Source organism: Labeo rohita, chromosome 22, assembly GCF_022985175.1.
Source record: "Labeo rohita strain BAU-BD-2019 chromosome 22, IGBB_LRoh.1.0, whole genome shotgun sequence".
NCBI lineage: Eukaryota > Metazoa > Chordata > Actinopteri > Cypriniformes > Cyprinidae > Labeo > Labeo rohita.
The window spans coordinates 33,181,840-33,194,775 of NC_066890.1; the positions used below are offsets into that span (position 1 = coordinate 33,181,840).

General features: G+C 36.6%; 1 protein-coding gene across 1 annotated transcript in view; it reads right to left on the reverse strand.

The window, feature by feature from the left end:
* Positions 1-81: 81 nt before the first annotated feature.
* The window catches only part of stil (STIL centriolar assembly protein), a 13,224-nt gene continuing 369 nt past the window's right edge, over positions 82-12,936 (reverse strand). The window contains exons 2-17 of the mRNA XM_051095043.1: positions 12,675-12,761; positions 12,034-12,141; positions 10,275-10,390; positions 10,013-10,194; positions 8,301-8,542; positions 8,143-8,226; positions 7,900-7,986; positions 6,613-6,760; positions 5,422-5,531; positions 5,165-5,291; positions 4,094-5,086; positions 3,886-4,021; positions 3,601-3,802; positions 2,524-2,668; positions 1,258-1,544; positions 82-1,178 (exon numbers count right to left, since the gene is read on the reverse strand). Coding sequence (XP_050951000.1) covers positions 488-1,178; positions 1,258-1,544; positions 2,524-2,668; positions 3,601-3,802; positions 3,886-4,021; positions 4,094-5,086; positions 5,165-5,291; positions 5,422-5,531; positions 6,613-6,760; positions 7,900-7,986; positions 8,143-8,226; positions 8,301-8,542; positions 10,013-10,194; positions 10,275-10,390; positions 12,034-12,141; positions 12,675-12,760 — 3,744 coding nt within the window. The 5' untranslated portion in view covers position 12,761 and the 3' untranslated portion in view covers positions 82-487. The remainder of the gene's footprint in view (positions 1,179-1,257; positions 1,545-2,523; positions 2,669-3,600; positions 3,803-3,885; positions 4,022-4,093; positions 5,087-5,164; positions 5,292-5,421; positions 5,532-6,612; positions 6,761-7,899; positions 7,987-8,142; positions 8,227-8,300; positions 8,543-10,012; positions 10,195-10,274; positions 10,391-12,033; positions 12,142-12,674; positions 12,762-12,936) is intronic.

The window sequence follows — 12,936 nt, forward strand, 5'->3', positions numbered from 1 at the left end:
TAACAAATGTTTGACATGTTTAGACATCCTTAATGAGAAACAAAAGGAAAATGAAAAAGTTATATAAAAGAATATGTCTTTTAATTATGAAACACATACATGAAGTCATTTAAAAAAAACATAGAAAACACAACAGGATAAAAACTTAAGGAGTACTTCTCCCTCTGAAATTGTAGAGTCAAGTAATGCCATGAATAAGTAAAATGAGTAAAACGAAAACAATTCTGCCTTTAAGCGAGTCACTTCATACTAGGCTTAGTACAAATACTTAGCATGTACATGACACATGAGGAGTCATCGGGTAAACATTTAAAAACTTCCATGAAAAAGGAAATAACATTAAAGTGATGAGACGAAAAGGTACAGATGATAAAACACTTAAAATCTTTCAAGGAACGTTAAATCATCTTATACTTTGTAAACAAACAATGGAAGACAGATCTTCGAGAATTAGTGGCGAGTCTTTGGAAAACCCCCGTGAGGCATTTTAGAAGAGCTTGGGGAGCTGGCGTAACCTACTCAGATCCAGGAAATTTCCCACTGATCCCTCCGACTCTGTGACTTCCTGCGTCCTCTGGTTTTCTGTTAGAGAGGACCTACGTTGACTCACACCTTTCTTAGCATTGTTCTCCTTCTCTGGGTTTGTCCCGCCTTGCATAAGCAGTTGCATTTTGGGCCGCAAGTCTCTGATTATCTGCTCTTGAGACTCAACGTTGAGACTTGCGACTGGTTTGTTTATAATGTTTTTAAGAACCGTCTCGCTCTGGTCTTTAACGCTCACGTTCTTGGACGTTTCGTGCTGGACTGAACAGCCAAGAGCTGAGTCTACCAGGACTGCGTCCTCTTGCTCTTCCTCGCTGCTGTTTCCTCCTTCAATCAGTCCGTATTTCTTCATGTACTTACAGGTTGCTAGAGACATGTTGCTGGGGGACAGTATACTAAGTCCAACGCTGCTTTTTTCCACAGCGGGTCTTTTTAGGAGAATCGCGCTGGGGTCTGGATGTTGACTGCCTAGTGAGAGTCTTGACAGTTGCGAGTCGCTTAGGTACTTGAGTGCAATGGCATTAGCCTCAAGGCTAAGGTCTACACTGCCGCTTGGTGCCCAAATGCTGGTGCCCATTGGTTCAGAAAGGGCTAGTCTTGGAATCACCGCCTCTGGGTTAATGCACGCAAGAGTACTGAAAAGAAAAACTACGTTAGGAACAAGAATTTTAATAACAGCTTTGATAAAACGATTCATCTTGACTGCGTCTTTACCTGGCACTTTCCACAGTTGCACGTGTCGTCTTTCCCTGGGCAGACTCTAAGTCTACATTCACCCCGAACTGTTGGAGTTGTCTTAATGTTGCACTTAAGACACGGTCCTGTTCTGGTGGACTGGATCTGTGCTTTGTTTTTTGAGTTTGGGGTATGGAAGATGTTGGTGATTTCTTTGACTGATGACCTACAGGGGACAGACTGTGTCTGTTTGGGACACTCTCTGGATCTCGCTCTACCTTTTCGTCCACCACTGCAGAGTCTTGCAGACGACTTTGTACCTGACCCTGCACCAGGAATTGAGTCATATAGTTGGTTTGAACATTCATAATGCGTCAATTTCTAATGAAAGGCTTAGTTCACTTCCAGAATAGAAATTTCCTGATAATTTACTCACCCCCATGTCACCCCCCAGATCATGTCTGTGTTTCTTCAGTCGAAAAGAAATTAAGGTTTTTGAGGAAAACATTCGAGGACTTTTATCCATATAGTGGACTGTAATGGGGATTAATGGGTTGAAGGTCCAAAATGCAGTTTCAGTGCAGCTTCAAAGGACTCTACATGATCCCAGCCAAGAAATAAGGGTCTTATCTATCAAAACAATCAGTCATTTTTACACTTTTTACCCATAATTGCTCAACTTGCACTAGCTCTGCGATGCGCATCCGAGACTTCACGCATTATGTAATCATGCGCGGTTAGTTCTTTGTCTGTGTACTTTGGTTTAAAAAGGTAGGGTAGAGCGAAAAACTCATCTCATTTTCTCCTCCGACTTCAAATCGTCCAACGTCGTTGTTTTACCTTTTTTTTGTAAAGGCCGTTTGAAAGGACTTTCTTTGCATGTTCGCTTTGTAAACACTGGATCGGTACTTCCGGCTATGTCATGAGTAACCATTCCAAGTTAAGCTAGTGCAAGATGAGCATTTGTGGTTAAAAAGTATATACATTTCTATTTTTTTTTTTTTTTAGAAAAATGACAGATCGTTTCGCTAGATAAGACCTTTATTCCTCAGATGGGATTGTGTAGAACCCTTTGAAGTTGCATTGAAACTGCATTTTGGACCTTCAAGCCACTGATCCCCATTTTAGTCCACTATATGGAGAAAAATCTAAAATGTTTTCCTCAAAAACCTTAATTTCTTTTCGAGTGAAGAAAGACAGACATGAACATCTTGGATGACATGGGGATGAGTAAATTACCAGGAAAGTTTTATTCTGGAAGTGAACTGTGTAAAAAGTGTGAAAATTATACAAATTTAGGCATACCAGTAGTTCTTGGTAAAATCTTGGGTTGTCCATTTCTCGGTTTTCAGACAGATCGTAACTCTGTGACTGAGAGTTATAATACATGCTAGCACTCTCTCCCAACACTGGACTCTGAAACGAATGTGCTCCGAAACCAGACGACATGCTGCCAAAGACAAATAAAATAAAAACATCAAACACTGTCTGGAAAAGACACAAAAGTTTAACAAATTATAGACAAATCAGATATGAAGGTTAACAATTGTTAAAAATGGTTTAGGGTTCATTAAAATATTAGTTCACTCCTAATTTAAAATTTCCTGATAATTTACTCCAAGATGTTCATGTCTTCCTTTTGTCAGTCGAAAAGAAATGAAGGTTTCTGAGAAAAAAAACATTCCGGGATTTTTCTCCATATAGAGGACTTTAATAGGGATTAAGGTTGAAGGTCCAAATTGCAGTTTCAATGCAGCTTCAAATGGTTCTCCATGATGCCAGTCGAGGAACAAGATCTTATCTAGCAAAATTAAAAAAAAAAAAATAATAATAATAATTATTTAACCACAAATGCTCTGCAAAAGCACTAGCTCTGCGATGTGTGAAGCTGTAGACACCTAACCACGTTGAAAAGGTCACACGTGGTTAGTTCTTCATCTGTGTACTCGGGTTCAAAAAGGTAGAGTAGGGAAACCTCTCCAACTTCAAATCTTTTTTTTTTGTAAAGAGTGTTTGACTTTCTTTGCATGTTCACTTTGTAAACACTGGGTCGGTACTTCTGCCTGTCACACGTGACCTTTCCAACGTGACTGTAATGCGTGAAGTTAAGCATTTGTGTTTAAAAAGTATATACTTTTCTTTTTTTGTAGAAAATGAAGTTTGTTTCGCTCGATAAGACACTTATTCCTAGGCTGGGATCATATAAAGCTCTTTGAAACTGCAATTTGGACCTTCAACCTGCTGATCCCCACTGAACCCCACTATATGAAGATAAATCCTGGAACCTTAATTTCCTTGGATGACATAGGAGTGACTAAATTATCAGGAAATCTAAAATCTGGAGTGTACTAATCCTTTGAAGGTCAACCCAGGGTTCATTACTTGGGTTTTGGAGATGCTGGATGTAGAGGAGATCCTGGACTCCGCTCTTCAGTGTAACGACATGCATTTTCAGATCCGAGTCTGGAAGTGACTACACTGTCATTTTGACATCCAGACTTTGGCTCCATCTCAGTCTGCCAATGCAGACTTGGGTCCTCATGTGTGGAGGCCTCCTGAGGGGCGTTCCAAAACAAGCTAGCTCCTAAAAAACAAACAACAAAAACGTCATGACATTACAAGGAATTTGTAGCAAAATCAAGAAAATGAAACCTTCCATCAAAGCACCTGTTCCTACAGCAACACTGACGCTTGTGCGTTTCGGTGGCAATGTGGGCGTCTGATTAGCTCTTTCCTGCTGAGTATCATGTTCTGCAGACGATACCAGAGGTGTTTTGCTCTGAGACTCAAGAAGTTTCTGAATCTGTTGAGAAACGTCTGTTAACAACTTGTGAAAGCAGGTCAATGAGAAAACATCTGGCTTAAAAATACAAACCTGGAGTTGAAGTAACTTCAGCTGACGCTCTTGATCCATAAGCATCTTGTAAGCATCAGCAGGAAGGAGACCCATGGGGGTCTCCAAGCATGCTACCTGGCTAGACTGGACTACCTGGCAGCACTGAGCTTGACAGGATGGGACTTGCTCAACAGAACCTTTGATTGTGGAGACACATGGACCTTGTGATGGAGAGTAGTGAACTGGAACAACAGGACTTTTAGTCAGAGAGATGCGACAACCCAAAGACTGCCGAGATGGTGAGATGCAGTGATCCCCAAGTGGGACGCTCTCAGTGCCACAATGAAAACCACAAGGGTTGTGTGCCACAGTGGGATACGCCGGTGTCCCTTGCCAGGTGTTGTTTTGATACAGTGGGACGTGGCTGGGTTGGTTGGTGCAACAGCTGCAAGGATTGGCCGCTGGGGTGCTATGGAAGAGCCTGTGTTGGGACGGATGATGAATGGGGGTCTGGCTAGGCATGGCTGAACTCTTTCTGGCACTACTGTGGGCTGATATTGGGGGTCCAGAATGAATTGGCTGGGGTTTGGTCGGGAAACCTGGAGAGGGACGCTGCCTCTGATGAAAAGAGCCATTGGGCGAAGCCGTGTTCCTTGTTGATGAAGAGGATGAAGACGAAGATGCAGATGATGTTGACGAGCCTTCTCTTGATCTTCTCATTGAGGGCAGGGATTTACGATTTAGGTGGGGTTGTGGTGTCTGTTGTCCCGGATTAGGATGTAGTTTGTTTTTTGGCTGAGAGAGGATGGGAGTTAGTGGTCTTCGAATTGGAGGAGGTCCAGGGACGCTTGTGTGTTCTGGAGGTCTTAACACCGAGTGGCCCAGGCGGGCAGGGCTAATGCTTCTCCGCTGGACATTCGCAAGGCTATGAGAAACAGGAATCGAATCTTGTGCATTAACAACACTCCCGTCCAAAAAGCTGCCATCTATGACCATCGAGAGTTCTGGTACTGAAGGATGAACACGTCTAGTCTGAAAAAACACATTTAAAATGGATGTTAATGGGTATGAAGTTGCACATTAGAGATGCAAGGCCACGAGTTAACAAACCTGCTGACTGACAGGATGAGGGTTTGGAGACGGCCGAGGAGAGAGTTCTTCATCTTCTACACCCGAGTCATGATCACTGATAGACAGTTTATTCTGTGGAGCAGCTGAGGCTGCTGCAAGAGTTGTCCTGATAGGACAAAGCAGATATAATGTGTTATACTTCCTCTTGCTAATGGTATAATGTATTCTGTCAGATACAGTAAACAGTCAAACATAAATGTCAACACATTGAAAAAATGTTTTTAGAGAAACCATACCCTGTTAACACAGTCTGGGAGAGCACTTCCTCAAACAGCACAGTTTCCTGATTTTGGTTCTCAGCGCTGAGCTCAAATTGTAGAGGGCGTCCGTCTGAAGGCTCTACATTCTGTATTTGAAATTAAGTAGTGTAATTAAAAACATTTAATGACAAAAGCAACTCTAAAATGCATCAAGTACAGTATGTTAGCTATGCAACAACTCTGAAACCAAAGACGGCTCACATCAAATGTAAAAACACAATTGCTAGAAATACAAACATTTGAAATCTGATTTAACAAGAAATCTTTAATAAAAACAAAAGTATTTCTTCCTAAATATAGAATTTTAGATAAATTAACAATTTAAAACATATTAGTAGTAGGGATGTAACGGTATTATGAATATCATGGTCACATGACAATACGAAACAATAGGTCTTCTGGACAAAAAGTGTAGTTTTTAAAGATCCTATTATGTTAGAATAAGAAGTTTAAGTTTGTGTTTTGAGCCATTATGCTTTGGCACAGTATGTCAAACGAACGCACAATATGGCTTAATCCTTTCATCAGATCTGTTTTTGCTGTGTGTTTCAAAGCTAAGTGCGCACTTCGTTCAAGCGATCAGCTCGTGATCCAGTGTTTTTCGTGCTTCAGAAAGACTCACTTCACAGTAAATGCAGTGAGCTTGTTTATTGCGTCTGCTGTAAGTTTTGCGGGAGCGGCCTCTGTCATTGTGACGCCACACCGACAGGCATCTGAGAATGGCTCGATTTGAAAAAGGGAATATTATTTTTACAGATTAATTAAAAACCACTGCATTGATTTTTATCATTATAGCACACATTAATGTTCAAACATGTAAAAGTGAACTTTGCATTAGATGACCCCTTTAACGTTCAGGTATAAGCCAAATTTTCTTTGCCAAGTTTTCTTAGTTAAGAACATGGGTTGGAGCTCTTAAATTTGAACTCTCAAAGTGCAGTAGATAGAAGAATAAAATATAATTTTAGAATGTAGAAAATTTTAATTGGTTTTTCTTTTTTTTTTTTTTATATCACATCAATATCATATTGTGGTTTTCATATCGTGAGATTTTGATATCGTTACATCCCTAATTAGTAGTAGTGGTTGCATGAGGAGAAGAAAAATGTTTCCAATAGACTGTGGCATATTCAGATTTAATTAAGCCATAGACAGCCGTAGGCACACCTTGTAAAGCGTGAATGACTCTGTGCTGGTGAGCAGCTGAAAGCTCATTTGCTGCTGTCCGACACATGGTTTACACTGGTAAAACTCTGGATCCCGGTGAGTCAGGGAGTACAGAACCACCAGGAAAGCGCCTCCCTCTGACATCACTCTGAAACACAAATTTTAAAATTATTTTAATAATTTTTTCAGATATTTTACAGATTCTAGCAACACAAAGATCACATTTACCTTATTTAAGAACACAATCATGCTGAAATAATCCAAGCAGTAATATTAAAACTACACTTATCTAATAAGTAGGCTAAGTAGGTAAATAAATAAATACAACAACAACAAAAAAAAAGCTGTGTCCAGAACTCATTTTTCTCCAGTAGCATCAGCATTTCATTACATTATGAAAAGTGGAATGTTTTTGATTAATATTTTAATCACGTCATTTTAAAGTGATAGTTTACCCAAAAAAGAAAATTACCCCATGATTTACTCACTCTCAAACCGTCCTAGGTGTATATGAATTCCTACTTTCAGAATAATACAATTGGAGTTATATTAAAAAAACTCTTCCATAATGGCAGTGAATGGCTGTTGAGATTTTGAAGCCCAAAAAAAGTGCATCCATCCATCATAAAAGACTCCACACGGCTCCAGGGAGTTCATAAAGTCCCTCTGACGTGAATCGATGCATTTGTGTAAGAAAAATACCCATATTTTAGACTTTCTAAACCGTAATCTCTAGCTTCCGCAAACTGTCACACATTCGTTTACGAGAGTGGCGTTCCAGCGGATGACATAGCTAGAGATTACGGTTTATAAAGTTTTAAATATTGATATTTTTTTTTACACAAACACATCGAATTGCTTCAGAAGGCCTTTATAAACTCCCTGGAGCTGTGTGGAGTACTGTTTATGATGGATGGATGCACGTTTTTGGGCTTCGAAATCTCAACAGCCATACACTGCCATTATAAAGCTTGGAAAAGGCAGAAGATTTAATATAACTCCAGTCAAATTCATCTGAAAGAAGAAAGGCATATACATCCAGGATGGCTTGTAGTAGTTCTCATTTTTGGGTGAACTATCCTTTTAAATGTAATATTTTATAATTATCTAAAATTATTTAATATGGTAACAAAATCTGAAAACTAATATCAGATGCTGAGAAAGCAATTCTAACAACATGTACAAATACAAACATTTTAACTGTATGTCTTTAAACTTGATCCCCTCTCAAAGATAACTGACTTATTGGACCACAGGAGAAAAACAGCAGATGGATGGGACACTCACTTGTCTTGGAGGGCGGAGCTGTGCAGGTACCTCAGACACCATGCCCACACCAGGGGATTATGAATGTGTGTAACACCACTCAACCATCTGCCACAGGAGAACAACTGTTACACACCTACTCTGAACATCTTGCAGGACTCCAAGCATGTAATTACCCAGGCTGAATTATAATACCTATAATAATGCCAACAGCCTGAATAAGCAGTAAGAAAGTCTCCATTTCCAAACAATAAAAGTACTTACATTCCTACTAGCGGGAGAGTGTAAGCCTTGGGATCAGATTCAAGTATGAGGAGAAGCTTCCTGGTTTGATCCATAGTAAGAAACCTGAGACAAAATGTCATGTTTTAGCTTCTGAGGACAAAATATAGACATGTAAGCAAACAGAAGTGCTTCCTTACCCACGTTTCCTGCTGTTTTGGGTCACACCTGCAGGGCCGCTGAGGTTCCTGGCCAGTGCGGTTGGGATGACGGGCACTGCCCGGACAGGGACGGCGTCTAGCATGCAAGCCAAAGTGACAGCCGCCCAGGACAGGTCAAAGGTGAGTCTGTCCATGTTCTCTGAGCAGCTGAGACGAGCTCGCAAAGTGAGGAGTTTGGACAACTCCAGCATCTCTTTACTGCAGCAGCAATGTTGAAGCATCTTGAAAAAAAGAGACAGAAATAAGCACCAGTGGTTGACAGTATAATCTCAACGTACGTAATTTAAAATGAGATGTCAACAAAAAGTTTTTAATTTATTCCCCAGAAAAAAAAATCAGTTTAAAAAAAAAAAAACTAAAGTTAAAAAAATTAAACAGGTTTTCATGAAATGTAATTAAAAATAATAATAGACAATAAAATACATAATAAATTAATTACATTAAAATAAATGTAATATTTACACTACCAGTCACACGTTGTTTTTTTTTTTTGTTTTTTTTTTTAAGAAGTCTCTTCTGCTCATCAAGCCTGCATTTATTTGATCCAAAATACAGCAAAATCAGTAAAATTGTGAAATGTTTTTACCATTTAAAATAACTGCTTTCAATTTGAATATTTTTTAAAATGTAATTTATATTCATGTGACAGCTAAATTTTCAGCATTAATATTCACGTCTTCAGCGTCACATGATCCTACAGAAATCATTCTAATATGCTGATTTGCTGTTCAAGAAACATTTATTATTATTATTATTATTATTATTATTATTATTATTATCAATATTTAAAATGGTTAAGTAATTTTTTTCAGGATTCTTTGAATAAAAAAAAAAAAATCCAAAGATCAGCATTTATCTGAAATAAAATATTTTAAATAGTTTTAATATTTTAAATAGTTTTTGGATCAAATAAATGCGGGCTAAGTGAACAAACGAGATGTCTTTAGAAAACATTAAAAATCTGACTGGTAGTGCATATTCACAGAATAAATAAATATTTAACATTACAATTAATATAAGTTAAAATTAATATATATCTTTAAATTATACATCTCTGGGTTAGGTAATGTTTTTGAAAGAAGTCTCTTATGATTACAAGGGATGTATTCATTCATATTTTTACAATTTAAAATAATTGTGTATTTGAATATTTTTACGTATTATTGTTACTCTAGTCTTCATTGTCACATGATCCTTCAGAATTCATTCTAATATTCTGATTTGCTGCTCAAAAAACAATTATTATTAATACTGAAAACAGCTGAGGTGCATAATATTTTTGTAAACCCATTTTTATAACAACATACAAAGGCTTTTTTTTTTTTTTTTATCCATTTCATGGATCCTTGCTCAATAAAAAAAATTAAATCAATAAATAAAATGTCTTAAATTTCAAAATTTGTTAATAAAATGAATAAGCTTTCTTAAATTAATAACACATGGTTAAATTAAGAACCCTCACGAAGCAAATTAAGAAACCAAGGAAACCACGCCAGATGGGAGCAGTGTGACCCACTAATGATCACCTGTCTCTAAGGAACACTGTGTCATAATCAGGGCAGCTGTTACTGACAGGTTACAGGATGATGTTGATTACCATTATGCCTCAATACGTTGCCACAGAAACCGGAGGAAAGCGCCCAGCCGTTATATGTTAACCATGTGCTGTTAGTAATTGTCAGATCAACTACCTTAAACGAGACGTTCAAATCCTCCCTCGAGTGCACTGTGCTGCCAGTAGCATGCTGGGCTTCAAATACACATGGCACAAGGATGTCTCCGGGGAGTAGGGCAGTTGGTGCTTTCCCAGGACATCCCGTCTGCTCTCTGCCCGGATCAAAACGATCCAGGGTTATCGTCACCCCTTCCTCATCTAGGAAAAGAAAATATTAGTAAAATCCTTAAATATGAAACAATCATTAAAGGAAATGATTCGAAATGCATTATACTAACCACTGTCTACTGCCAGCGTCCCAAGCAGGAAACAGAAAAACCGAGGCTTGTTTGTCTGTCTAGCATGCCGGTGAGCTAAACGTAATGCTTTTTCCACAAGTAACAGTCTCGGGTTTCTGAAATACACCAACTGTTATTGAGTACATTGAACCATAAAATGACAGTTTTTCAAATCCTCAAGTCAGATGTGAAACAGAAGAAAGTGTTGAATAAAGTTGTTATTTTAATATAAAATAACGTTTAATTTTAATGTTTTTGTGCATAAAAGTATTCTTGTAGCGTCACATGGACTATTTTAACGATGTCCTGACTACCTTTCTGGGCTTTGAACATGGTAGATGCATTGCGGTCTATGCAGTCTCAGAAAGCTCTCGGATTTCATCAAAAAATATCTTAATTTGCATTCTGAAGATGAACAAAGATCTTCCGGGTTTGGAACGACATGAGGGCGAGTAATTAATGACAATTTTCATTTTTGGGTGAACTGTCTTTTAAAAAATAAAATAAAACTATTAAAATTTGTTTAAAAAAAAAAATAATAATAATAATAATACAACTAAATAAAGTAAATGTCCAAGTAATAAAATTACTTTAAAACTAAAAAAGGTCAAATGAATAAAATACAATTTTAGACATTTAAATAAATGTCTAATGAAAAAAGTAATTAAATGTCTAATAAAGTAAAATAAAATACAGCTAAACAGACATAAAATAACATTACATGACATTTAAAAAAGGCATTTAAAAAAAAAAACAATTTGAAATTAAATTTGAAATAAAAATGACACAAAAAAGCTAAATTACTACAACTAAAATTACAACAAAAAAAAAAAATTAAAAATGAATGAGCACTGTAATAGTATAGAAATACTTAAATTGTATGGGTTACAAAACAAACTGTGTTGCCAAAATACACTACCAATCAAACATTTCTGAACAGTAAGATTTTTAATGTTTTTAAAGAAGTCTCTTCTGCTCACCAAGCATTATTTGCTCCAAAGTACAGCAAAAACAAACAAAAAATAAGTTAAAAAAAATATTTTCGCTATTTAAAATAACTGTTTTCTATTTGAGTATATTTTAAAATGTATTTTTTCTTGTGATTTCAAAGCATGATTATTATTTATTATTATTATTATTATGCTGAAAACAGCTGAGTAGATTTTTTTAGGTTTATTTGATGAATAGCAAGTTCAGAAAAACAGCATTTATCCGAAATAGAAATCTTTATCATCACTTTTGATAAATCTAAAGCAACTTTGCTTAAAAAAAATAAAATAAAAAAATACACTGACTCCAACCTTTTAAATAATACTGTATGTTACATAAAAATGTATCATTTTATTTTATAAATGCTGCTTTTTAGATCTTTCTATTTTTCAAAGAATCCTGAAAAACTGTACTCAACCAACTTAAATATTGATGATAATAATAATAAATGTTTCTTGAACAGCAAATCAGCACATTAGAATGATTTCTGAAGGATCATGTGACACTGAAGTCTGGAGTAATGATGCTGAAAATTCAGCTTCGAAATCAAAGAAATAGCTTACATTTTAAAATATATTCAAATAAAACGCAGTTATTTTAAACAGTAAAATATTTCACAATATTACTGCTTTTGCTGTATTTTGAATCAAATAAATGCAGGCTTGATGAGCATTAGAGACTAAATTAAAAACATCAAAAATCTTACTGTCCAAAAACTTCTGACTGGTAGTATACACATCCAAAAAATATAGAAGACAGAAAGATTTACCTGTAATATGAAAAATGTAGACTGACAACATCCCCACTGGGAGAAGGATCCCAGAGAGAGACTTTAGATTTTGGGAATGTCAGTGGAGTAAGGACATTGTCCGATGACCTAAAAAAACGTGCAAAAATATGACTTTCATTGAACAGCAGCAACAAAAAATGTTTAATATATGTGACCCTGGACCACAAAACCAGTCGCTGGGGTATATTTGTAGCAATAGCCAAAAATACATTGTATGGGTCAAAATGACAGATTTTTCTTTTATGGCAAAAATCATTAGGAAATTAAGTAAAGATCATGTTCCATGAAGATACTTTGTAAAATTCCTACTGTAAACATATGAAAACTTAATTTTTGATTAGTAATATACATTAAGAACTTTATTTGGACAACTTTAAAGACAGTTTTCTCAATATTTTGATTTTTTTGCACCCTCAGATTCCATATTTTCAAATGGTTTTACCTAGACCAAATATTGTCCTATCATTACAAACCATACATCAATGGAAAGCTTATTTATTCAGCTTTCAGATGATGTATCAATCTCAATTTTGAAAAATTGACCCTTATGACTGGTTTTGTGATCCAAGGTCACATATAGAGTTTTGGCTGCAATGCTATGAGAAACCTCGTGCAAGTACCTTAGGTTTTGAAAGGTTTCTACTCTAACACTGTTCTCCAAGATGTGGGCTGGCAACCCTTTAAAATCCACTTGTACACGATTCATCCTGTGGGAAAAAGATTCTTTTAGAAACTAAAGCTGAAATTCATTTAATCTAGCATTGATTAACGCAAGAATAATACATTTCCAAAACATCTCAAGACACTCAGATACGATGTTTTGATAAGTTTGGCAGGTTTCGTGACTTAGCCTACATGCTAACATGACAATACTACTAAAAA